This window comes from Pavona decussata, unplaced genomic scaffold (genome assembly GCF_977016875.1).
Source record: "Pavona decussata unplaced genomic scaffold, jaPavDecu1.1 SCAFFOLD_28, whole genome shotgun sequence".
NCBI classification, from domain to species: domain Eukaryota; kingdom Metazoa; phylum Cnidaria; class Anthozoa; order Scleractinia; family Agariciidae; genus Pavona; species Pavona decussata.
In genome coordinates, this window is record NW_028145451.1 from 85,001 (window position 1) to 112,122 (window position 27,122).

The window sequence follows — 27,122 nt, forward strand, 5'->3', positions numbered from 1 at the left end:
TATTATTATTATTATTATTATTAAACACATTGTAACACTGTCCTTATTTAGTCATGGTGCGCGGCTCAATATTCGTCAACTGTACACAACAGATATTCAGCGATATACGTAACGATCGGAAGAAACTGACGTCATTTGTAACACCAACATTATCCCAGTTTTTATATTCCATTTGAAGAATACAGTATCATAGCTTCGGTTCAACGTATTTTACTGGGTAGACGTTTCACTGACAGGGTTAACGTTGATTCAGTTTTTCTCTGCAAGCGTTTTAAGTTAATGCTTTGTTGTCGCTATAATATTATATAGGAAATGCAGAATGAATTGGAGAAGCACTTGACTCATTTGCAACAGCTTAAGGATTATGATGAAACTTTAGCAATAGAGAGAGAAGACAAGGCTCGCCAAGAGCAGGAAAGGAGAAGGATGGAGGTATGTATATACAAAGAAAATCATAACTGGGGTTCAAGCTTGATAGAAGTATCTATATGTGACTGATATTTTACATTGTAAGATTACAATGTTTTGTTTTTGTTTACCTGACAATAATATTTCATTTGTTTGTTTGTTTGTTTGTTTGTTTGTTGTGCTTGTTTGTTTTCAAGACCAGACTGACCGTTTTTTTCCTCTCTAATTTCCTTCCTCCAGGCAGAGCTGTGGTATCTAATATCTAGTAAAACGTTAGGTTACCGGTAATGCACTTGCTAATTGACATGTCAGGAAGCACACATTTATGCAATGAAATAATAATTTTATTTTAATTATACGAAGTCCATGCTGAGCCATTTCTTGTGATCTTGCCTTAGGAGGAGAATGCACGTCTAGAGGAAGAGCGACGAACCAAGGAAAAAGAGGTTTGTTTGCCTTCAAGATTATTAGAAACTTATTTAATATCCTGATAATGCCTGGTAGAATTAAGAAAAAAGCTATTATTTCCTGAAATATCCCCAGTCAAAAAGAAAATAAAACAAGCAATTTTTTCGTTTTAGATGGAACTGTTGAAGGAAAAACAGGAGGAAGACAGGAAACGCTTAGAGAAGCAGTTCAAGGCCGACATGGAGGCCCAGAGAGAGCAAATGCAAAACATGATGACAGCGAACATGGAAGAACTGCGAAAGGAAAGGGAGGCAGCTGCCGTGCAGAACCAAACACTAAAGGAGACAATGGAGACCATGCACAAGTCAATGGAGCTGAAAAATGGCCAAATTTTAGAGCTTCAAAAGCAAATTGTTGCCCTTGCTTCTCGTCCACCACCTTCCCCACCAAGAGGGAGACGGTGCGTAATCCAATAGCCTAACCTTTTCTCACTTCACGTAGGAAGCGTGAAACTGAAACTGAAAACAGCTATGTTTAATGAAGTTTATGCCTACAGTAATCTTTGATCTCTGCGCTAATTTTAGAGTTTCAATTTATCCTGATTAAATAATGTTTCAGTGATGTAAGAAATATCCTTATGTGTAGCGACAATAAACCAAGATGATCATGTTCAGTTCAATATCGCAGTTGAAGTTCCTCTTTTCATTTTTCTGCTCATCTCTTCATGAATGAAGGCTTGAGTCGTATATTAACAATTCCTGAACTTTTTGATGAAGAATAAGAAAAAAAAACATGGCAGTCGCTAGCAGTTGTGGATCCAGGACTTTTTAATTGGAGGGTTCCAAATGTCACCTTTCACACAATAGACATTAAGCGTCGCTCTCGGTTACTCTTCTTTGTAGGAAATTAAAATCTGTATTCTGTTACCCCGGGAGCACTGCCTTCTTATGTTGCTGATAAATATTGTGCACATTCCGTCATCCTTATTATCAATGCAAACAATGTGATAAAAATTGTTTTGACTGAAGGCGAGTTCTATTCGTAGCTATGTATTCATCTGAATTAAGGATTCAGAAGCGAAGTCTAAATGCTCATGTATCTTCAACAAATTTTTAAAAACGCACTTTAAAATTTCCTGGTAAACCACTTGTGTGGTGTGTTCTTTCTTTAGTATGAAGAAATTTTAATTGTGTGATGATATGAAGACAAAGTGCTCTAGTTCAGGTTTCAAAGGGATCTGGAACCTAAGGACCATTCGTTGGATTCGCCACTGAACATAATAGTCACTCGTCATCCGTCCTTGCTCTGTTCGTGGGTACATTAATTATATTATTTGAAGCAACAAATCCTGGCAGTTTCAAACGGTTTATTTCAAAGGTGACAGCCCCTGAAAATGATTGGCAGAATATCATTTAAATTTTATTGCACCCCGGCATATCTTACGCAAGCCTAAAGCCATTTATGCCTGCCCTCTCTAACCTTAAATCTACTCCCCAAGAAAAACTGACTTGCCTGCGCTCCGTTTACTCGGCAATGAATGAAACAAGAGAGTTTGGACTTATATGGCTATGGACGAAGGCCCACGGCCGCTTTTATTCAAAACTCAAATTTCGTTAAATGATTAAATTATATACTGGCCCAGTAAATGTGAGGGCACTGAAAACGCCAAAAGCATATGACTAACATAAGCTGCCCACCCCAGGCAAGTGCAAGAGAACAAATTAAGCAGGGGTAACACCCTGAAGACTATGAAAGTAACCAAATTAAGGAACGAACCAGGGCAAAAATAGCAGCCCAGAAAATAATGTTATGGAGATTTTGGTGAGACAGCCGCCAATGCTTACAGAGCGCAAGGCGAAGAGAACCAAATTCTAATACCAGGAGGGTAAAAACAATGGTGGTGATACAGTCTCCCCTCCCACCCCCCCCCCCCCCCCTGCAAACTGCATACCAAAATTAACAAAGGCTGTGCAACAACTGCGTTTGCAGACTGCACGAACAAACGATAGTTCATTGAGGGCTAATAAATACTAAACAAGAAGCTGTTTCCAGCTTCCCCGGGCTTTAATCCTTACGTTTTCACCTTTCGCTTAGAGACAGAAACCATTTGTACGGTCCTAATATGTATGTGACGCCGTGTCAATGACGGATCGTAATTTTCGGTATGATCTAGACTCGGGGGGAGGGGGGGGGGGGGGTTTCTCCCTTATGTGACCTTAAAGGGGACGTGCGGCCCGATAGGGTATGGTTTCCAGGGTGTTTTGTCTTGAACGGGGTATCTATTTCATCACTTTCTTTCTTAAACAGGGTATCCCTACATGACCTAATGGCTAAAACAGATTGTGATTGCTAATGCATTTAAATACAGTAAGAAACTAGTGTACTATTATTTCATTCTAGTCTTAAACAGGGTGTGATTTTAGGTTAAATGTCTTAGAAAGGTCCTGAAAATTTTGAATTCTGTGTTAAACGGGATAGGGAAATCGGAGAATTGTGTCTTACACAGGGTCAGGGTTAGAACGCCCGGGCCGCACCTCCCTACCCAAGCATCTGTTGAGTACCCCCCGCCCCCCCTCCGGGATCTAGAGTAACGTTACGCATCACGTGTACGTTTATATCCTTGTACGTTTTTCAATGTTTCGCTGTTTAAATTTTTAAATGAAATTCAGGGGAAAGCATTTGTTATTCACCTAGCTTTCATTTGAAGACAGAAACCGTTTCTACATTGATTGTTTTTCTATAGTAAACGTGAGACATCTTTATCCATCTTGCCCCGCGAGGTCATAGACTGATTCAGTTGCCAAATTTTCGGTTAAACAAAACTAACCTTGAGGCACTAAGGTTAGCCTAAAAAACACTCCGGTTAGCCTAAATAGCACTCCAGTTAGCCTAAATAGCACTCAGGTTAGCTTAAATAGCTCCCCGGTTAGCTTAACGGTTAGCAGTTTATGTTGGGGTTGTTCGGTTGTTCATGCCTCGCATGCCTCGCATGTTTTGTTCATGCCTCGCACGTCGGACTCGCATATTGTAAACACTCCTCACGGCCCGAAAACAAAGAACGCGACCGAGAATTTAAAGAATTTGATAACACGACAGACAACGTAACTCGTACCAGCCGAGTACAAAAAACGAGACCGAGAACAATAACTCGTGGCCAGAAGTCTTATCTCTCGGCCCATCGCGACCCCAAAAAGAAAAAAGAATTTGATAATGCTACCGAAACCTTAACTCGGTCCGCATTACGGCCCGAGTAATTACAAGATGGAAACAGCCACCCATGCAAGCTGAATCACAACTGCAACGTCAACAAACACCACAGTGATTGATATAAGCCTGGAGAGAGGGGCCCGACAAGACAGTTGCCCATGCTAACTGTGCCCTCAGGCCCATCTGGCCAACTCAATGATACGTTGAGGATTAATAAGTACTAGATTACAAAGTGGAAACAGCCGTCCATGCAAGCTGAATCACAACTGCAATGTGAACTATAGTCAACTCTCTCGTAAGCGACCACCCTTAGCGCACTACAAAGTGGTCGCTTACGGGAGGTGGTCGCTTAAGGGAAGGATCAACAAACTAAGCCTAATACTAGATTGATTAATTAATTACATAAAAAATATTGCCTAATCAGCTAAAATTAGGCAAGTAGAAACTAATTTATTTGATTTTTTCACATCTATTTATTCTTCTGATGAAACTTTGTATAACATTTTGGAATAGATCACTGTAACAATTCTCATTTACCTACATATCGGGGAAGCATCATTAAAAATTGAACTTTTGCCACGTTTGAGTAATGATTTACTAACGATTATGTTGGGTAGTCGCTTACCGGAGACAGAAAACAAAAGAATATGTGTAATTTCTGGCTTAAAACATGGTCGCGGTCGCTTAAGAAATTTGAGTGGTGGTCGCTTACGAGAGAGCTCTTAAACCAGTGTTTAACTGAGAAACAAAGCGGTTGTTACGAAGTGGTCGCTTACAGGAAGTGGTCGCTATAAGAGTTGACTGTATATATAGGACAGGAAAGAGGGACCCGACAAAGCAGCTGCCCATGTTAAATGTGCCCTCAGGCCCATCTGACAACCACATTATGTTAACAAGAAAGGCTAGACAGCCTTATGTATTTCTGAAAGGCATTGGACTTCCAAAGGCCCAGTAAGCGAAGCTGAGCATCAGAAAACCCCTGATCTACGGCATGCGAGGCAGCACCAATGCAAAAGCTATGACCCTTGTAAAGAAAAGGGGCGAGCCCACATCATGACAAACTGCGAGTGAAACTTGCACAGAAAAAGTAGATCGAGAAATGGGCAACCCATTCACTGTGATGAAAATGGGACCTGGACCATTAACCCCGCTTAGCCAAGTAATTGAATTAGGACAATAATTCGACCAGACAAGACCGAGGCTGATACAATAGATAACAATTGACCAAGGGCGACGATTATAATGATGCTTAAAATTACCAAATGTGAGTTTGTAAGCTACTAGTGCACCATCTGGGTTCAGCAATTTAGTAAGTTGTTTAAGCTGCAGGTGAAGGTTAGCTCCCCGCCCTGAGCCTAGAGTAGTTTCACCTATGCGCAAAAATGCAAAAAACGCAAGGGAACACATCACCTGGAATTGACTAACTTGATAAGAATGGCCTGGGAGACGACCAGCAATCGATATCAACATGTCCAAAATAGGTGGGGTGATGGGTAGCCGGTTATCTAAACGGAAACTCATTTTATTATAATTCTTAAGCATTTGAGCGATAAAAAAAATTTTTGCAGGGTCCGAAGAACCCATGAGCTTATGAGGATAGCCCAGCGCGGAAATATAAGTTGTGACAGTGGATGGGGCATAATGAGAATAAAACAAATAAGCTATAAATAGGGCGATAACTGGTGAAATAGGCAAGGGACCAGAAGGAGACTGGAATTCAGAATGATAAAAATGATAAAAAAAAAAGTTGCCACGCACGCTTGTATGTCAGAATAGAAGAAGGATGGAGACTTGAACGCAGCAAAACGGATGCTATGGTTGCCAATTGAGCGGCTGCAGATGCAGAGGGATTTCTGTGGGAGATGGAAGCATGGGAGCCGGTGCCAGTTTATGGAAGGTCTGCAACTGCAACCGAGAAAACGAATCAGCTAATTTGTTTTTAACGCCTAGAATGTGTTAACTTTGAAAACAATATTATGAGACAAACACACTAGCATCAGCCTACGAACAAAGAACATTAAATCCCTATCCCGACAAGATTGCTTGTTAAATCACATGAACGAGTGCCTCATCCGTAAAAAAAAAAAAACAAAAAAACAATATCGGGCAAATACTCATCTCGCTTCCCCACAAATGTAAACTCAGCACAATTGGATAGAATTCTAAAATAGCAATATTGCGATGCCTCCAACTAACTGCCCACTCTCCATAGCGCCACTTAAAACCAAAAATGGTTCCATAAGCAAGGGAACCAGAGGCATTAGTGAGTAACTCTAGTTAGTGAGAATTATTCCAAACTTCAGAAAGAAAAAAAGGTCCGCCCATGGTCGAAGTCAGTCAAAAAAATTTGCCACACCTTAAGGTCCTCTTTTACTTCCCGGGAGAGACGAAGAAGAAAATGGGGCTTCTATTATGCCCAGGGTGAGGTCAATTAAGCGACGGAGGAAGGCCCGACCAGGGATGACTACGGTGCAAGCAAAATTGAGTAACTCCACTAAGTACTGCACTTCCTCGAGAGTAACTTTCCGACGGCTACGAAAAGTTGAAATAAATTTCTGGCACTTAGAAGGTTTCTTCCTGAGGTAATCGCGCTTCCATTAAAGCAGAATATAACCCAATGCCTGCAAAAGTCATGGCTATCGATGGACCAACAGTTTTCTCAGGGGACATGGGGATTCCTAAGTAACTACAGAGCATCAAAAATAACTGCAATTGTTTGTTACAAGTGTCCTCAGTGTGAGAAACAAGCAAAAATTCATCTAACAAATGCAAAGTAAACTTGATGTGTTATTTCGTTTGGGCAATCCATTCAACAGCGGTCGAAAGCATTTCAAAGGTCTTACAGGAACTTGAACAACCCATAGACATACAACGGTCATAATAATACATATCCTGCCAACTGATACCCAATAAGTGATAATCTTTTGGCTGAATGGGAACTATCCGAAAAGCATTCTTGATATCGGTCTTAGCAAGAAATCACCCTGGTAAAACAGATTGAATTAGAGGAATAGCATCCTCGACTGTAGCTTAAGAAACACTGGTAAACTCGTTAGGAATGCCATCATTCAAAGAACGCGGCCCTTAGGGTATGACAGGTGATGAATCAAACCAAATTCACCCTCCGTTTTTTTAGGTACCTGACCGAGGGGAGAAACCCGAAAAACTGAAAAAGGTGGAGAGGAGAAAGGCCCTGCAAGCCTATGGGCCTCAATTTTTTTACTAATTTTAGCATCAACTGCGGATGGATTTTTAAGGGCCGAAAGTAAATTTGGTGCATGATATGAAGCACGAGAGCCCTCATAATGTAAGGGGAACCCCTTGTAAAACCACTGTATAAAAATTCCACAATTGAAGGATTATACCCAGAAAGAAATGAGAGCAATCTATTATTTTTTACGGGTGTTGGTAGCCGTTAATAACCTGGACTGGATGTTGGTAGGCGTTGATGTCTTGGACTGGGGCAGGGTCTGGCTACCGGAGGGCTTACTGGGGCCCCGAAACCGAGAGTTGTAGCATGTACTCTTTCCAAAGGTACGAAAATTACAATGAAGAGCCCTGTGGGGGCCCTCGCGTTTGGGGCAGGTATGTTTAAAATGACACCGTGAACAATCACTGCACTTGTGGAATTTGAAACAATATCCTCTAGGAATAATAATTGTAGTTGTGGAACCTGATTTGACGGAATCTACCAGAGATGGTGAGTTTTTAAGTGTACCTTGTGATCTGTGCCACAGCTCCATGTGAATATTACCCCAGGGAAGTGATATGGCTGAGGACTATCTTAAAAGATGAAAATTTTCATCATAAAATCCGGCCTCATAAGGGTATCGCCTAATATAAATACGCACAAAAATGTGGAAAGCCTATAACCAGGTGTCAATAGAGGTAATATGCTTGGCCTTGTTCAAGGGCTCAAGCGCCAAGGACGGAGATGAGCCCTCCCCATAATTTTGAATGGTGAGTTGAAAACCACCATCCAATGTTGGTTTAACCAACAATGCCCTAAATTAATTAAACTCTTCCTGCTAGATTTTAGTCTAAAGCTTGGCAGGGACCCGGGCATCGACAAGTAAATTTACCGAAGTAAACAGTTCATCGGACTTGGCAGCCCCAGATACATATCCGGCCTCAGCTCCTGCCAAGGAGGAGTGGATTTGGTTGACTGCTGCTTGAACCTGATTCCTGGATTCGGCTGATAGACCTAGCGGTAGTTACACTGAATGTTGCTGAGATGTCTAGCTGGACGAAATTAGTTTGAGTGTTAGGGTTGCAAGTGCGTGCTATTGTGGGTACGCTGTTCTTTTTTATTTTTCTAAGCTAGCGCTTCCAACTATGTCATTAAGAAGGGTTTTAGACGATCTGAAATTATGTCGATTACTCGAGTCGAAAAATCAAGTCGATAGAGACTTGGAACGCGGGGACTTCAGGCGTATAGTTAACAAATCATGCGGGTAAAGGTTTTGCCTTTATAACACTGACGTTTTTATATCTTGTCCCATTTCCCTTAGAGTAACACTCTCGGTGCTACTTCGCCTGACCTTCATGACCTCTTTTGACTGGAAAACAATAAAACAAAGCAAGTCAAACTTCAACTAACACCTTTATATTTATTTGCCCCAAATCAGGTATTGTTACATTTTGATACCGTCTATCACTACTAATACAACATTAAAAAGGAAGTCTCAGAAACCTTTCTAAGCTTATCAGGGAAACCACCTTACTTACTGATAACAGGTACTAAATTCATGCAGTGACTAAAATTATGATATCTCACAGCTTCATTTTTGGGAACGAAATAGAGCTTTACCCAGGATCGATCCTCCTAACTATACTTAGAGAGATATTATTGTATGAAAAGAAAACATTAAATCGATCTATTGACAATGGTATATGTTGAATTTGTAGGACCAAAATTTTTTAGTTACCGCTTAAATGATGATTTACACTCAATTTGTCTGATTTTAATTGGTAAACTACTATATACATCTACTCCTTCATACAAAACTGAAAAGGCCTAGCAAAGGACGGGGCATTTAAAACAACGCCAAAGGTATAAAATGTGAGCCCATATGCCCGTGAGCCCTTCCGTTGGTGTTATTTTCAGCCAAATGTATGAAAGCTAGATAACCATCCGTGAGACAAACGAACTGGTCCAAACTGGTTGAAATAGATGCCCCTGAGACCCGTGGCCAGGTCATGCACGAACTCTTGAAAAACTATGGTACGGCCTGACCAGACAGTCAACCATACCAACAGTATGAGTCTCCACGACAAGACTTGCGGTACTAGTATTGGGACCTTAAGCAGAGACGACGACGACAAAGATGCCAACGAAAACGGGACCCAAAAATCACATTTACGTTTTCTGAATAAATTCACGATGATTTCTATTTCGGAATTTAGTTTGTGTAATTTTAAAGTTCAGAAAGAGAAAGGAAAACTAATCAACTTACGTTCACGTCCTCAATAAAACCTTGAATTTGGTGATGTCACGTCGTTGTTTTGAGGAGGACGGCATAGAAATGGACCGAAGTTTATAACGCACGTACTGAGCCAGTGTTTAACTAATTAAGACTATTGTTTTCTGACGTTCTTGACCTCGCTGCCGTCGTCGTCATCGCTGCTTAAGGTCCCTAATCTCCTATGTGGAATGGTTTGCCAGACTGACTCATTGTTTAACTTAGCAAAAATAAATACCCGCCAATGCTAACGGCACCCATTAAGCTACAAAGGCCCCCTGGTATATAAAGGGGATATTATACGGCGGTGCAAAGGTGTATTTTATTTTCGTGTAGTAAAAGCAATATTTTACGAAGGAGCGCAGCAAGTGACTAAAATATTGTTTTTAACACAAGAAAACAATATTTACTTCTTTAAGTCATCATGTAATTTATTTCCATTACATAGATCAGACAAAAAAAAAATCATTTCACTGGATGTTTGCACAAACAACCTTTAGAAAGCAGGAAATGAAGTTCACAGTTATATCCTCACTAGTGGGGATATGGAAAATACGTCACTCGTATCCCGTTGTAGTTTCATATGAATTTTACGAGTGTTGTACGTATTAGTTTTCCGGTAAAACACTCATGTCCAATGTAAAATAAAGTCTAATTAAGAGTGATAAGGTATTCCTATTAGGTAACATAGAGACTGAACCCTGCTCTTGAGGGGTCAGGTATAAAGAAACGTACAAGTTCATTTGGTAAAATGCATCCATCCTAGCAGTTTCACCTGGTATATTTCTTAATCGAGTGCCAGAAAATTACTCTTAAAGGACTTTGGTGCTTTAAACGGGTTAGCAAGGTCGCACCATTCTTTTGAAGATGGATTGCTATTACGTGTCGCAAGGTTGACGGTCAAACTGGGAACTAAAATTACTTTCTATTATATAAGAATTTCTGTTATGAGAATATCGACGCTGAAATTCGCGAAATTGTAAGAATATTTTGAGAATAAACCCGAGGCCGAGGTTTTGAAAAGAATATATTTTTTTGTGTGCTGGACATTTGTAAATACAATACAATTATATGGTTTTAACTAAACCTTACAACAGCTAAGGTTCCTTTGTGAGGAATGCTTTAATTAAAGCCAAAACGGCCAAGTATCGTCCGACGTGACATCTTAACTTCGCTGGCTGCAATGGAAAGCGATGGAGCACGTGCACAATGTAACGCGATACAGATCTGGACACCAAACAATTGTAATTGTTACCTCGATACTTCATAAAACGGAAATGTCAAATGCTATAGTCTCGGAATACTCACAAGAATATTTTCAGTCTAACATCGGCAGAAATATAAGAATATTCAGCCTGAGCAAAAAGAGTGCATGAATTTCCAAAACTAAAAGAGTAATCGTTTTTATCGTCACCTTCGGTATGCAAAATACAAATCAATTTTTACTTTGCAGTTACATAACACTGCAATAGGAAACAGCTTTAGCAGCAACACCCACCAATGCACCGAGTGGGGCAGCGATTGGGGCAAGAGGGGGTGCAGCGGCAGAAACCACTCCACCAATTACTGGTGCAGCCCCTGCCACAAAATTGCAAAATGATTTGAAAGTACCTGGTTCCTCTACTCTTTTCCTGGCCTGTCTATTTTCTGTCATCCGCCCATGGAGATTTTTTGAATGTTCAACTCGTTGTATTTGATTTGTGGATGTAATGCCATGGGTCCCTCTATGAGCATCTTCTGCTGCCTTATCCAGTTTTTCCTGAGATTCTCGATGCATTTTTGCCATATCTTCCTCGTGCTATCATTCACCTTCTTTAACCTGGCCTCGTTGTCGGCATTTAACCGCTGAAGAAGTTCCTGTGTTTCTTTGTCTTTTCGTGCTTCCTGCTCACTCAGTTTTATTTCCATGCTTTTCCTCTCTTGTTCTAGCATTTCTTCAATTCCACGCTTTCCTTTATGAGCATCTTCTGTTGCCTTATCCAGCTTTTCCTGCAATTCTCGATGTATTTTTGCCATCTCTTTTTGGTGCTTATCATTAACCTTCTTTAACATGGCCTCTTTGTTTGCATGGGCTTCATAGTTTAACCGCTGAATAAGTTCCTGTGTCTCTATCTCTTTTTGTGCAATCTGCTCACTCATATTCTTTATTATTTCCATGTTTTCTCTCTCGTTTTCTTGCATTTCATCAACTCGGTCTTGCAGTTCTTTGTTTTTCTTTGCGAATTCTTCACGTTGCTTCCGAGCTTCCTTCATGTTTGCTGCATTCATGTTACGCATTTGGTCTGATTGTGCCTTCATTTCGTTCTTCATTTGCTCCTTGATTCTTTTCTTTTCTTCATCAAGATTTCTTATCAACATTTTCATCTGATAAGACAAAACAACAGTATAGTTTTAATATAGATTTTTATTGAAAGTTCCCTTCTCTGTATAAAAAGAACGTAAACGACTGATCACCGGTTTACCGTAACCCTCTTGTATCAAATTGTTGTTTATTTTTGTTATAATTACTATTTTTACGTACTGAGCGTTCTTTCTTTCTCTCTTTTTTTTTTTTCGGAATTTCTTTATTACCTTAGTTATCATTATTCATAAGGTCATTTTTTTTGTTGGTGGAAGGGGTGGGTAAGCGAATGTAGCAAGCGAACTTTATGTAGACAATTCTATTAGCTAGGTGCGTTAATGCCAACGGACTTGAAGAAAGTCTGGAAATTAAAATACCTTTTTGAAAGCATTATAGGTCTGTCATTTCGAACTCTTTGGCTCATATTTGGTGACAAAACTCGTGTCGGTTACTTGTATAAAGCAATAACCGTAATGATGACGACAATGACGATCATGATAATAATGTTGATGATGATGGTGATTATAACAATGGTAATGGTTGAGGTCCAAACAACTAAGGAGACAAACCATTGTAATCAAGTCTCGGCTTATAAGCCTCTTGTAATTTTAGCATGCTTTTATTATACCTTCAACCGAGAGAAAATGACGCATGATCGAGTGGATCCCTCGCTTTACTACCAGCGATAGGGGATAGTAAAGCGAGGGATCCACTCGATCACGCGCAAAAAAACTCGCGCGCGCTCGCATGGCTCGTTCGCTTTCTTATCCCCTATCACTGAGAAAAATGATTAAAGGACTTTTCGAAGTGTAAGGAAAATGACTCAACATGGAGCAAAAATTCTCGTGCGTGGTAAAACACGACGGTGCAGTTGAAGTCATGAACCACCGAACTCCAATCTACCGGCAGAAGACCCATGGAAGTCCAACCCGTTGAAATGCATCACTGCACCTCCACGGAACACTATTAGTAAAGATATAATTTCACTTTACCGAGGAATAGCACAGAATTAACGTTACCTCATTTTGCAGCTCACGATTCTCCTGCTGCAGGCGTGCCTGTTGTTCCTGTTAAACCAAAATTACATAGGTTATTTTCCCCATCGTGACATTCTAAGTATTCAGTTTACATCGGTTGTTTGCCTGTTCAAAGACCTGGGACTGCCCGTCCTCTGTAACGAGGAACCTCCGAATTATTTTTTAACTCAGTTCAAAAAGAGTTTTTTAATCCTAGCTTTTGCTAAAATTCTTATCCCCTTATTTATTTATTTATTTATTTATTTATTTGTTACTTATTTCTTTATTTATTTATTTATTTATCTTAACAAACATGCGTATGTCTTTAAAAACATGTTTTGCATACTTACTCGCAGCTTTTCCCTCTCTTGGTCTTGCAACGCTCTGGCAGCCAACATCTGAGCTCGCTCTGCGTCAAAATCTTTGAGTTGTCTAAGTAGTGTCATGTATTGCTCTTTCTCTTTTATTAGCTCCTAAAACGCCAAATGCACGTTAAATTAGTAAATCAAACCATCGTTTCAATTTAACAACTTGTCGTTATTATCATTGTTAAACACTATTCAGAGTTGGAATGCAGAAGATTCCCTAACTTCCTCAGCAGTCGGAATTTACCGCCGGGAAAACAAACGGGTACTTCCGACTGAAGCCGCCGTTACACGTTGAAACTTTTAGCTGAAACTTGTGTGCAACGGCGCTGCGAACCAAGTTTCAGCAGGCGTTGCGCCGTGTAACATGGTCGGTTTCGTGAAACTTTTTCGAACTTCCGTTGCGAGACAAGTTTCACGAAAAGTAGAACCGCTTTCTACTTCTGCAACGGCTTGCAGCGGTCTCAGTGGCGAAAAAGCAAGAGTTTCACCGTGTAACACCACTTCGTGAAACTGGTCTCGTTCGCCGTTGCACACAAGTTTCAGCTAAAAGTTTCAACGTGTAACGGCGGCTTGAGGTTCCGCTTTACTTTAACATCAGAGGGTTTTATAGTATTTCTTGTTTTTGTTTTGTTTTGTTTTTAAGTGTCGATAACACTAGACGCCAAACCGCTCAGAAGAAGTGGGATTAAAACTAATTAAGTTAAGACCGTCTTTCTTCACCGTCATTTCAATAGGCCACTTCTGGGTTGTTTTGAACTTCATTATGAAAGCAAGGTTTCGTGCATGGTTTTTACTATGGAAATTACTTACATTCATGTGCGAACAAAATTATTTTTCATATGCACCTATCTCCCAGACATGAACGACACAGTTATTGACAGGATGCAACGTTTAGCCATCTCAGCTAGCTAACAGCTTCCATAACGTTTCTCAGCTTTCAGTTGAGAAAACCTGCCATTTCTCACTAGCTGAGAGTTAAGATTTTGGCCAATTCTCAGCTATCGTTTAAGCCCATGCAGACCCTCGTAAGCAACAACATTCTTCTCTTACTGGATGGAAGTCATAAAACACTGAAGTAATGACATCTTTCGCGCCCTTTGCTTCCTTTACGTAGATGTCCTTGATTCTCAGATATGCTCCAGTGATGTCGTCAAAAGACACTTTGGCTCCTCCTTTCGCCTGGAGACGCTGGAAAACTGGATTCAGGTGCTGTGTTTTAAGTTGCTGAAGGAGATCTTTGCAAAACTGTCTTGTTAGTCTTTCATTCTCAGTATGCCAATCGTTCCACGTGCTTTCCATGGACACCTAATTTAGAAACAAATGATAAAACATGTCAAAGGCTTAAAAAATACAAAAACGAATTCGAAGCTTGTCTGTTGGAAGCGAAATTTTATTCGCAACAACTCTATTATTTACAAAATTACTTTAGATCGATGCAAAAGACAAAACAGCTCTTAAGTGTATGGTTACAACCACCCTACATAAAATTAGACATTCTGAAGAATAAGAAAATTAATTAAAGAACACCGACTAAATTGCAGGAAACACAATACCTATTGAATGGTTTTGGTTAAACTCGGTCACAAATGGTTTCACCAGTATTGGCAGGGAAGTGTATCAGAAGTCCTCAACAACAAGAAAGAATAATCCCAAATGTAGAACCAGAATATAAAAATAGACGTTGTTAGAATGAAAGCTGCACAAAGCCTAAAGATAATGAAATAGTAATAAGTACTTTTATTATATTTTATTATGGACCAGTAACCAGGGGAAGACATAATAATTTAAAGCGCTCTCTGGTTAAAAGTTAAAAAAGGTTAAAACGTCAGCATTCGATTGCCAGTCTTCAATCTTTGACAAGTGATGAATTACAAGCGCGAACATGAAATATCTATACAGCTAAAAGTGTGAAAAAGAAAAATTGTAGTTTTTGGTTGCTAGCTTTTCCATTTGTTGCCTTTTGCACCAGAGCCAAACCACGGTCCTCCGGTAGTAAATATTTCCCTTCGATTCGTAATGAAAGACGGCCTTCCATCAGAAAATTAGCCGTTCCGAGAAGAGTCACCTTTTAAAGCTCACTGGTGATGATTGATCCTGGGATCCTCTCAACCTACTTATCCAGCCTCTTTTCTAATGATAACGAGTGCTCCTATAACAACAAGCACCGTTCCTGTTTGCATCGTCGGCATTCGGACTATTTCGATTTCTTAGTCCTTATACTTAGAGAGTTTTTCAACAACATGTACCTTTACTTAAATGTTTCTGTCGGATGGTACGTACTCTATCATGTCAATAATCCAAGATTACGGATTTAAGATGACCGCCATTTAGCAATTATGATTTGATTACCACGTGATGTGACGTCATCACTTCCCGTTACGGACCTCAAAGGAAACGTCTTTTGAGGTAGTATCTATTCCTGAAGCATCATTTTCATAGTTGCTATCGTTGCGAAGTTATGGAGTGGGTAGGGGCAGAATCGGCCCCTTCCTCCCCCCTCCCCCCTCCCCCTCCGTTTCCCGGTCACAAGAGACAAAAATATAACTCGTTCCCAAGGACGCGGGAAGAGGAGAGATCCTGGGTACAAGGTTAAAATATAGCCCGGTCTAGATAGGATTAAACCTTGATTATGATTATTCAATAAAATGGTTTCTAGAATTATTGTTGAATAACCATCTCTGAAAGGCTATTGAAATAACATACCTTCAGCTCCCTCATATGCTTTTCCACCGTTTCCGTTGCAAACCCAGCCACTTCCGACATGAAGACACATTCGCACTCCTCAAAGGCAGCATTGTGACTAAGGCGAATCAGATCGTTGTCACAGGGCAGTTCGTTGGATAGTTGCGCTGAGAGCACTGCCTTATAAGTCTTCAGAGCGGACGTTATAGCGTCCGAGCATTTTGTTTTAACAACAACCTCCCAAGCACTCTGAACATCAGGAATGACACCAGGGGTGTTTATGGCCTCAATGTAGAGCTCAACTAAAGCAGCAAGACCTAATTAAATTGAAACGTATATTCAGTAGCAAATTTACATCGGTGCATAAACTAAGCTTCCATAACATCCTCTATTTCTCTTGCTTTCAGATATCGACATACTCAGTTACATTTTGAAGATCGCAAATGATCTTCCTGCCAAATGGTGGCCATCTCTGATTTTAGGGTTTTCCCCAAATTCTCAGGAAAGCGCCCAAATTGAACGAATAGCAATCAAAACTAATAAATGAACTAAAAACATAAACGTTTACGGTAAGAAAAGTAATTTTACTTCATTTTTAAAGGATTTTTCATTTTCTGAAAGAAAAATGCCTTTCGAAAATTGGTTACCATGGTAACATGAAAGTCAATGAACACCAACCAATCATATCAAATTTTTCCAAACTTTTCTTAACAAGCCCTGAGGTTTCCGGCCTCAAACATTGAAAAAGGTTAGTCAGGTTCAAAGTCGATGCGGGCAGAATCCCTTTCCCGGTATAGATAGGGTTAAATAAGGCAGCCGAGCACAAGCCCTGAAACGCAAAAACTGACTGAGTGTGCAGTGACTGAATTAATTACCTGCCAGAAATCCCAACAAACTGAACTATATCACTTAGGAAATACAGGTGAACCTCTGAGAGGTGGCCGTTATGGGGAGGTAAGGGTGTAACACGACACCTTTTTTTCGGGAAGTTCAACATGTTTATCGTGACAAGTTCATGCTTACTGTAGCAAAATTAGCAACTTCTACTCGTAGTCTAAAAACACATGAGCAGAATAAAAATGTTCTTAACTGACTCTCAGCCTGAGCTATGTTCTAAGTATGTTCTAAGAAAAAGTTCTTACGTATACAAAAAAAATTACAAGTCGAATTTCGTGACCATTCTTGATGTTTTCGTCAGTCGCTGAAAAATTGGCCGTTGTCGAGAGGTTATTTTGGCAGTTGGGGACGCGCTTTAGTGGCCGTTGCCGTTGTAGAGAGGTGGCCGTTGTGGAGAGGTGGCTGTTAAAGGAGGTTCGACTGTAGGTCTAACAAAGTGTGTGAGGCTTTTCCGAAAGTATTGTTGTAACGTTCCTTTGTGAGGCTTGACAGGCAAAAGCTTCGTTACCACAGCAACTTCGCAAACAATAAAACGAAACGTTGAATTTAAACCGAGGAAAAACTGAATAGCTGCTGAAAACCTTCTCAACCTTTGCCTCGATCACCACTCTCCACAAAAAAAAATATGCCACTATAGATATTTTCGAATAAGTTAAAAAGGGGGTAGAGTTTTTGGAAGATTAATTAAATTTGGGGACGAGTTTGAGCACGTGCCACCAAAAGTATGTAATGATACCTTCTCCAGTGACAAATTCTCCGCCATTGATGCTGTTTTTTGGAGCCAACGTAGTTTTTAGTAGACGCTTGAAGTCTTCTAAGCCATTAAGGAAGTCAGAATTTAGGTTACTTCTATCCTGATTAATGCGTCGGAGATCCTCAGGCTTACAGGAAGGAGGAGGCAACATAAAAGCGTCAAAACCAGGAAACAAGCGAAGGATGCTCTCAGCAACCTGGCTGCCTGCTTGAACAGTCGCTGAATTGGCGTCTTCCTTAAAAATCTGATAAGGGAAGGAAATATGATGTAATTTAACGAACTTGTACTTATATATATATATATATATATATATATATATATATATATATATATATATATATATATATAGTACAGTAATTATAACTTAAAGGGACACAGTCACCTTTGTGACCGCGCTGACCTGGACACTAGTTTTGTCAATTTTGAAAAACGTCCACCTCAACCCGAAATCAAAAGTACGCGTCGAATACATCTAGAAATCCGCTTCAATCTTCCCAATGTCTTATTGGATTTTCAATCTTTTACTGGAAACCTGTTTCTGAGTATGCTTTTGCTCATCCTATGGTATTATTTTATCATATTTGGTTAGATACTGTATGGATCGCGTCTCGAACGGAACATGAAAAGAAGAGATGGGAAACGTGAAGGCGCCGGGCGGAAGAAATCGCCTGCGTTGACCAATATAACAAGAGAAATCAATCAAAAACACTGGAGAACAAATCTCCATTATGTATATTTGGAAAATCGCATTTTCTCAACCTGGCGAAAGCTTCGTCCGGAGGGAATCTTCGTAAACGATTCGAACTTCGCGTCATAGCTTCTTGGTTTGGAGCTCAGACGAAGAAAAGCTTCGGTACACAGTCGATTATCTCCTCGACAAGGAAAACCTCTATTAGAACCTTGTTTTCTACGGGTCGAGCAAGCGTTTTTGTAATGACATGGGTTTAGTTCTTAAATTTAGATAACGGAGAAGTTGTTGAAACGAAATTATAATAAACGCAAAATATATGATTGAAAGCAGAAATAAAGCATACCGGTAGTTTCGCTACAAAGTCGTTTCGCTTAACACTGCAGTTCAGGCGATTCGTTAATATTTGAACTCAATTTGATTCTAATGCAAACACTGTGAAACGGAGAAACAGCTGAGATAATTTTTCACACGACCGGATACCGAAATAAACAATTCAATGATTCTTCGACTTCAGAGGTATTCGTTGACGTTTGGCTTTCCCTGGACAAGTCCATCAGTAAATTTTCCATGGTAGCAAGAAAATGAGTGTTCTAATATGACATTAGGTCTATAATCACTATAATAATTTTGACTGGCAAACACTTCGACTCGACAAGGTTTGTTTAGATTTTTCAAAGGATGCGCTTCTCAGCGCGAGACTTGCAGATGAAGTGTGATATGCAAATCAGCTTAGAAATGGCATCTAATGCGCCAGTTTGCACCAGGTGACTGTGTCCCTTTAAAGTAACCGAAAATCAATTAACAGATTACTCCCATAAATATAGCCATAAGCATTAATGATAGCATTATCCTCATCAACAGGATCAGCACCATGCATTAATTGCAATTAAGCCTAAGGCTTTAATTTTGCAATTTATTAGTTTATGGTAAATTCAGTGATATATATGGCGATATAAATTTCAGACTAGAAGGAATTTATAAATTTATTAAAGTGCCGGTTAAACCAGCGAAAAGCACACCAGATTAATTTGACTTAGATTGTTACCTTTTTTAAGAAGTAGTCCTTGATGTCTTTGCAGTCACTTGGGAGTGACTGTGTTACATCTCTAAGCAGCCAGATAAAATGAGGAAACGTTTTGTGATAGAACTCAACGTCTCTGTCGCCGTGATCAGTACTGGGCTCTGACCGAGTGCGAATTCTCTGTGAAAGCTTGATGATAAAACTTGATATAGTTAAGAGAACATACAGTTAACCAGAAATTTAAACGTTTAACTTTTACAAATTGACAAAAGTTATATATCTGTCATACGCCTACTACGTCTTCAATGTGGTATGTAGTGGTGACTTCTTACCCATTTCTTATCATCGCTTAGTGGTGTAAGTCTCTAAAACGATGACTGTTTGGTGGTTTCGTTTTGTTTGTTTGCTGTGTTATACTTTTTTATTTTACCATTCAGTAAGAATAGTTATCGAATCCAGAAAGTGTACAGTTATCTTTTATTGAAAAGTAGGCGGTCTTAGTATTGCAATTATTCCTGAACTGTATCACTTTGCTTCAACTATTTTTGTTCGCTGATATATGTCATTCATTTCACAACAGTTTTGGATAAATTATCACGTGCTGTACTGTTGGCTGTCAATGGTCGGAAACCCCCTCCCCACCCCGAAGCGTTTTCGTTACGCTACGATATATTGAAAAGTTTTTACCTTTAACCCTTGGACGTACAAGGGTGTGTGTGTGTGGGGGGGAGGGGGGGGGGGGGTGGGTTTGAAGCCTCGGGTTTTCTTAAATTTGATCAAGAGGATTTTCTCTGTGCAACTGTCCTTTTCAATAGCTGCTTGTTTATAGCTGAGAGATATTTGCTGTGAATTTGGTGAAAATCGGGTAATAGATAAGGAGATATTAAATTATATTGTGTGAGGTGTGGTTTAAGGTTTTAGTGTATTAAAATATAATATTGTAAGCTGTACATGTCAGTGCCATATTCTGAGACAGATATAGTTGTAAAGTAACTTAATTAATAATGTATTAAAGAATCTTTTGCATGCTAAACTGTCGAATAGTGTATTTTCTTAGTAAACTTTTAAATTTTCGGAGAAAAAATTACTGCGGAAAAAGTAAAGGGGCGGAGAGGTTTGTTGTTTATTCAAAAATTTAAACATAGCAAAATTAGGTGTTCTTTTCAATTGCGCTGGCGTTGCAATGGTTGACTAAAAGTCATAACTTAATCCCTTACGCGCTAAACTGCGCAGAGACTTAAAGCGAAGGGACAGGAAAAAAAATTGGAAAACAGAAAAAGAAATTTTGATGAAAAGGATACTTAAGGCTTTCAACATTGTGTCTTGTCGGCACACCCTGAGAATTGTATATGAGCACCGAGGCCAACAAAACAGTTAATGTGAAGATTTGGTGATCATCAAAACCTTCGCTGAGTGCGGACTCAATTCCTTCCGAATCCAGCAAAACCACAGTGATCTCCCGGCCATTAGAATCCTAACAGATAAATACACAAATAAATTATAAATATTAGGGCATCCAAATTGATCTTGGTGGATATCTGTTCGGGAGACATTAGTCGCCTCGGATATTCGGAGTTTAGTTTTGAAGAAAAATCTTACAAGTTTTCTTCGACACTGAAATGTCAGCTCAAATTTCTTAACAATGGAAAACTCGATTCAGTTTTCGATGATGGCAAATATTTCGATACAAATGCGAAGTAAGGTCAGCTAGCATTTTCTTAAAGCCAACAACGGCTGAAAAATTTGAGAAATAACATTCAGTTTCCTGCATCTCTCTGCGACTTTGATCTAAAGCATCCGAGCAGATCAGATCACACTACATCCGCTTAATATGCCTTTAAAAGACTGCCAATCGATCTGAGTACACAGAAGACAACGTTTTAAGTGCTTTGCTTCAATGTTATCGCTTGGAACCTCTGTTTCTTTCATAGTCCAATCTCAATTTTACCAATAATTGAAATTATTTATTTTGAGAAGCGCTTTTTCGTAAAACAGCAGTTATCTTGACTATGATAATTAAGCCTGTGCTTTACTGATTTAAGCCAATTCGTCTTATTTTACTTCACTTAACCTTTTAGACTGCACATTTAGATATATAACAATTATTCCATGAGACCGCGTTGGATATGAAGTGATAAATATCCAGCGAGCGCGTAGCGCGAGTTGGTTATGATCACTTCATATCCAACAAGGTAGAATGGAATAATTGTTTTAGTATATTCTCAAATCAGGTGTTTGTCGCCGATTTTTATTTCAACAATTTTACAAAGTGGTCAAAAGAGCATACAACTTCCGGTCACACGCGCGCCGCGGTCACCTGATTATTACATCACTGGATGAGCTGAATGAAATTTGACAGCTACACAAATGACAAACTGTGGTCAACTGTTAACGAAAATCAACCTTGAAATATTCAACCGTTCAAATGCAAGGAAAAGAGACGGCTTCGGACGCTTTCAAGTGGTGAAATAGTGTTCAAAGTTCAGGAAGATTTTCCTAATTCTCCGCCTCCGTAATAGTTGTGAACTTGGACATTGCAGTTGAAGAAAACCTGCGGAAAGCTTCTTCGCTCGCTTTGCCGAACCTCGGTATTTACGAACTGATTTTGGACTGAAACTGTCCCTTCACTTTGAGGTTGCCGTTCTTGCTGGCCATGGCATTCGTTTTCTTTCTCAGCTGCAGAGATACCAGTGCATGGGGAAGCTTCAGAGGCTCCGGCTGAGACAAAATCACTGAGAACGTGTGACATCTTCTTCTGCTGTTCTATGGAGCCTCTGGATTTGATCTTTTGACACTGCTTTCTTGAGGACAATTCCAGCTATTTTACCCGTCTTTCTGAGATCCTTTACAAAGGCATCGAAAATTTTATTGCCTTCGGTAAACACAGCGTCGGAGATGATAGAAAAAGACTTGTTGTTTGGTGGCGAGCGAAGAAAGCGATCTATGGTGGCTCGAATGGACTTCATGGATGTGTTTTTGTAATACGTGCTGTCTCTCTTGCGGAGGTGTAGAAACATTTAAGGCATTCATTTAGCTCCTCTTTGGACATGTCTTCAATTCGTTTCGAAAATTTTGAAGCAACAGTACTTGACAGCCATTCTGTAAATAACAAGGTGTGAATTTTTGTCGTTGTTACGCAGTTATAAAATTATCAAAATATCGACAGTGAACGTAAACAATTGTTGCTAGTTTTTGAGTAAAACTCCCAGATACGTACCATTAAATATGTTCATGCCGAACTTTGTGGCTTTCTTCGTTTTTTCTGGAACAGCATTGTCTAGTATCTCTTGAAGTTTAGTGGGAGACAGCTCCTGAAACCTGCCAGTATCGGTCATTATGGAGAGCTGAAGTTAAAAACTTCGTGCGGAAAATTTTTAAACTTGGCGCACTATTTTCCATATTAGGTAAAACTCCGACTAATGGCTCATAGTCGGAGTTTTTGAGCCAATTAGAGAGCTAGAAATGCAATAGTCGGAGCTGAGAATATACTAAAATAAATGATTGGATCACTAAAGAAAATATTACTCCAAACTTGTTTATAATAAACGTGCTTTTCTTAACTTTTACTTGGACAATAAGAAAAGACGAGGGCTATTGCTCAAAGGAGATTATCCGCCAAACAGACAATCTCTGGCGATAAAAGGTACTTGAATTCGCTATTTCATGCCTGGGCCATTTAATTTTAAATTCTCAAACCTGGTGTTTTTCAGGTACAATCCAATACCAGATTCCCATAGTCTCAGGAAGCATTTCATGCCCTAGAGGAAATATTCCTGGTTGATCAAAAGCTTCGGCCAACACGTAAGACTTCCCTTGCCTGTATGTTCCTGCCACAGATACCACACATACTGGACCTGAACATGAATAAAAATGAAAATTGGAAATTAGATTCAAAACTACCAAATTTCTATAGGGATACACTATCTTTCTTCACAAAAATAAAATTAAATTCCAATTCAAAAGTGCAGATGCATGGTGTGGTGATGGCCCATTACTAATGAAGATAAACACGGATAAACTCAAGAGCTTTTAATCACACTTCACCAAGCACGCCATGTCCAAGACCGTCATATAATCGACACGAAGTGTCTCTAAACACGCATGTAAACACTACATTCCCTTCCTTTGCCTGTGAAAAAGCTAACTTACATGTGCAACAGCAAATAAAGAAACTTCAAAATAAAGAAAGTTCAAAACTTAAGTCTCAAAGCAAGTAAACAATCTAAACACTGTAACACTGCAATGTCTTTTGAAACTGATCACTAATCCAGAACAAAGTCTTTAAATTTAGCTGGCATCCGTACAGATCGGGAAGGTCTGCTCCTTGTCTCCATAGTAACTGTTGCGTCGGCAGCAGAAGCCGATACTACTGGATCTGCTGTGGTTTCAGCTGTGGTGGAGCTTTCAGGCTCTTCTGGGGTTCTGTACGGTTTGACAAATGAACTGTTTCTTCGTTGCACTACGCCATCAGACGATTTGAGGGTTAATTCTTGCCCTTCCTTTGTCTGGACAATGTAAGGCTTGGGCTCAAACTTGGGAGCTAACTTTCCTGCTAGCTTGGTGTTCTTGACCAGAACTGTATCTCCAGGAGCCACTGGGTTGTCCGCAGCATGGCGTCGTCTGTCAGCGTACATTTTTTCTGTAAGCTTCCGACTGCAGTCACGGTCTCTAATGCCTTCGTCCAGAACACTTTTGTTGGGACGTAGTTCAGGTAGCTTGGTCCTCAGTTCTCTTACAAACATCATAAACGCTGGGGTTGCTCCTGTGCTACTGTGAGGGGTTGTCCTATACGCCAACAAAAAATTTGTCCAACTCATCCTTCCACTTCTTTCCCTCTGCTTCAGCTATCTTAAGTGATTTTAGCAATGTTCTGTTCTGTCGCTCCACTTCTCCATTAGCTTGAGGCCAGAAAGGTGGAGATGTTCGGTGTTGGACCCCATGACTAGCTAGGGAACTTTCAAATTCTTCTAATACAAACTGAGATGCGTTGTCCGACTTGAGACTGAATGGGTAACCATACCGCGTAAAGATTGGCATCAGCGCTTCGATCATCTTCTGAGATATGGTTGAACGCATGATAACTACTTCAAAGAATCGGCTGTTGTAATCCACTACTACCAGTAAGTTCTCTCCAGAGGGAAATGGTCCTAGGACATCAATAGCCACATCTGGCCAGGGTCCTGATGGTGGTTCTACTCGTTGCATTGGCTCAGGTGCAAGAAATTCTCCCACTACTTGACATCCATGACAATTTTTGCAAACTTGTTCAGCATCACGGTCCATTTTGGGCCACCAGACTTTGGTTCTTAGCCGATTTTTCATCTTCACGACTCCTTGATGGCCTTTGTGTGCTAAGCGCAGCACTTCACTTCTGAGGCTTTGGGGAATAACCATTCTCGTTCCACGCATCACTAACTTTCCCAGTATGCAAAGTTCATTTTTCACACTAGTGTAATAAGGCAGTTTACACTGTGACCAATCTCCGGTTTGTATATAGTGTCTAACACTACACAGTTCAGGATCATTTTCAGATTCCCTTTCCACTTCCCTTGCAGTCATAGCTCCTGGTGTGCTTTCTTGCGCTACAACTTTAACAAAGTCAGCTTCCTCGCCACTGCAATCTTTCTGGTCCATAGTGTTCAATCTTGAAAGGGCATCTGCAATATTAGTCTTGCCAGGACGATAGATCACATTAAAATTGTAGGCTTGCAGGCGAAGGACCCATCGCTCCATCCTAGCAGAAGGTTTAGAGGACTTGTTGAAGATGTCCTGTAGAGGTTTATGGTCAGTTTCCAACTCAAACTCTCGGCCAAAAACATACAGCTGGAATCTCTCACAAGCCCATACCAATGCAAGACCTTCTTTCTCTGATTGTGAATATCTTCTTTCCACATCAGTAAGATTTCTTGACGCATATGAAACAACTCTCCACCTGCCATCTTGCAGCTGAGTTAGGACAGCTCCTATACCAGTGGGACCAGCATCAGCAACGATCCGTGTTCTGCATTCATTTCTGAAGTAAGCAAGTGTTTCTGCTCTGATTAGTAGATCTTTCAATTTCTGAAAAGATTTCTGTTGGGCCTCTCCCCATACAAACTGCTGATCCTTTCTTGTAAGCATTCTGAGCGGTTCGGCAACTTGGGCTAAATCTGGTAAAAACTTGGCACAATACTGCACTAGCCCCGGGAAAGATCTAACTTCTACGGTAGTTTGTGGAGCCTTGGCATTTTGAATTGCAGCTACCTTCTCTTCATTGGGTGAAATTCCTTTACTGCTTAGATCATGTCCAAAGAATGTTAACTTTGGAAGCCTAAACTGACACTTCTTCTCATTCAAGGTCAAGCCACATTCCTTGAGGCGGCGAAGGACAGCTAACAGATTCTCGTCGTGCTCCTGAATGCCACATCCATGGATGATTAGGTCATCAGCAATATTTGCAACTCCTTTACAGCCCACCAGTGTGTCCTTGACAATCTTCTGGTACTTTTCTGGAGCCGAGGTAATTCCAAACATTAGCCTCTTATATTGATAAAGACCTCTGTGAGTAATGAACGTAGTAATTCGACGTGATTCTGCATCAAGTTCTACCTGGTGGAAGCCCCACTTCAAATCTAATTTACTGAACACTGTAAACCCATTCAATTCGTGCAGAACCTCTTCAACCGTGAGGATCGGATGCCGTTCTCTTTCAATTGCTTCATTGGCTTTCCTCATGTCCACGCAGATGCGGATTTCTCCGTCCGGCTTTGGTACTACCACAAGTGGTGAGACCCACTCAGTTGGACCACTTGGTACCTCTTCAATAATGTCCTCTTTTACAAGTTCATCCAGCTTCTTGTCAACTTTCTCCCTCAAACCAAAGGGTATTCTTCTGACTGGTTGTGCGACAGACTTAACATCTTTATTGACATGCAGTTTCAGCTGATAATCCTTTAATCTACCCACTCCAGTAAACACATCAGCAAACTTCTTGACAATGTCCACAGAGTTCCCTTCACTTGTGATTGAGTGCGCCTGAGGCAAGTTTGGCGGTCCAACTCTTAACACATTCAATTTTTCAGCTCTATCCTTTCCAAGCAGAGCTTTACCATGACCTTCAACAACAGTAAACTCGTCCACACACATTTCTCCAGACTCCTCACAATAAATTTCACTTTGGAATGTTCCAACCACTTCAATTGGTTTGGTTTGGCCATATGCAAACGGCTTCTTTTCACATTTCCGGGACTGGCACTGCACCCCTTTTTGCTTCAAAATCTCCCATGTAGCACGATCCACAATGTTACATGTTGCACCAGAATCAATAAGAACATTCTCCACCTGCACACCTCCAACACAAAGATCAACAACTCCAATTGAGTCATTGCCACCCTTCAAAACAAAAGCATAATAATCTTCTTCTGGTTTGTCTGTAACTTGATTAGCCCCATCAGCGCGGTGCTTTTCACTTGAACGCTTCTTGGGCACCTTGGACTTACAACAAACAGCAAAATGACCGAGAAAACCACACTTACTACAGGTTTTTCCAAGTGCTGGACAACTCTTGTCTCTCCCAAGATGTCCAGTTCCATCACACCTGTAACATTTCTTTTCTCCACGTTTCTTATCAGCATACTTCTTTCCATTCTTTCCTTTTCCTTGATGCTTCATAGCATTCACCCGTTGATCTGGCTCACGGCTTTCCATAGACTGCATCTGAGTGTCGACGGCTTCGTGAATCCTTGCGGTTTCCTGCAGCACAGTCAAGGTTGCACCACTTGCTTTCTCGAGAAATTTCCGCCGAAGTTTTGGATCTCTGCATTTTTCAATGATTTGATTCCGAATTGCTTCATCCTGATTAGGAAATTCACATGATATAGCCTTCTGA

General features: G+C 40.3%; 3 protein-coding genes across 3 annotated transcripts in view; 1 reads left to right on the forward strand and 2 right to left on the reverse strand.

Moving 5' to 3' along the window:
* The window catches only part of LOC146484929 (guanylate-binding protein 7-like), a 37,950-nt gene extending 36,455 nt beyond the window's left edge, over positions 1–1,495 (forward strand). The window contains exons 9-11 of the mRNA XM_085103773.1: positions 310–432; positions 807–854; positions 990–1,495. Of these exons, the coding sequence (XP_084959899.1) occupies positions 310–432; positions 807–854; positions 990–1,292 (474 nt within the window). The 3' untranslated portion in view covers positions 1,293–1,495. The remainder of the gene's footprint in view (positions 1–309; positions 433–806; positions 855–989) is intronic.
* Positions 1–27,122, reverse strand: part of LOC146484928 (guanylate-binding protein 6-like) — a 136,955-nt gene that overhangs the window by 78,463 nt on the left and 31,370 nt on the right. The gene's annotated exons all lie outside the window — the stretch shown is intronic.
* The window catches only part of LOC146484932 (guanylate-binding protein 6-like), a 34,366-nt gene continuing 15,845 nt past the window's right edge, over positions 8,602–27,122 (reverse strand). Inside the window, exons 4-12 of the mRNA XM_085103771.1 lie at positions 22,952–23,109; positions 20,557–20,729; positions 19,280–19,457; positions 17,526–17,787; positions 15,914–16,209; positions 14,261–14,515; positions 13,193–13,315; positions 12,846–12,893; positions 8,602–11,849 (exon numbers count right to left, since the gene is read on the reverse strand). Of these exons, the coding sequence (XP_084959897.1) occupies positions 11,136–11,849; positions 12,846–12,893; positions 13,193–13,315; positions 14,261–14,515; positions 15,914–16,209; positions 17,526–17,787; positions 19,280–19,457; positions 20,557–20,729; positions 22,952–23,109 (2,207 nt within the window). The 3' untranslated portion in view covers positions 8,602–11,135. The remainder of the gene's footprint in view (positions 11,850–12,845; positions 12,894–13,192; positions 13,316–14,260; positions 14,516–15,913; positions 16,210–17,525; positions 17,788–19,279; positions 19,458–20,556; positions 20,730–22,951; positions 23,110–27,122) is intronic.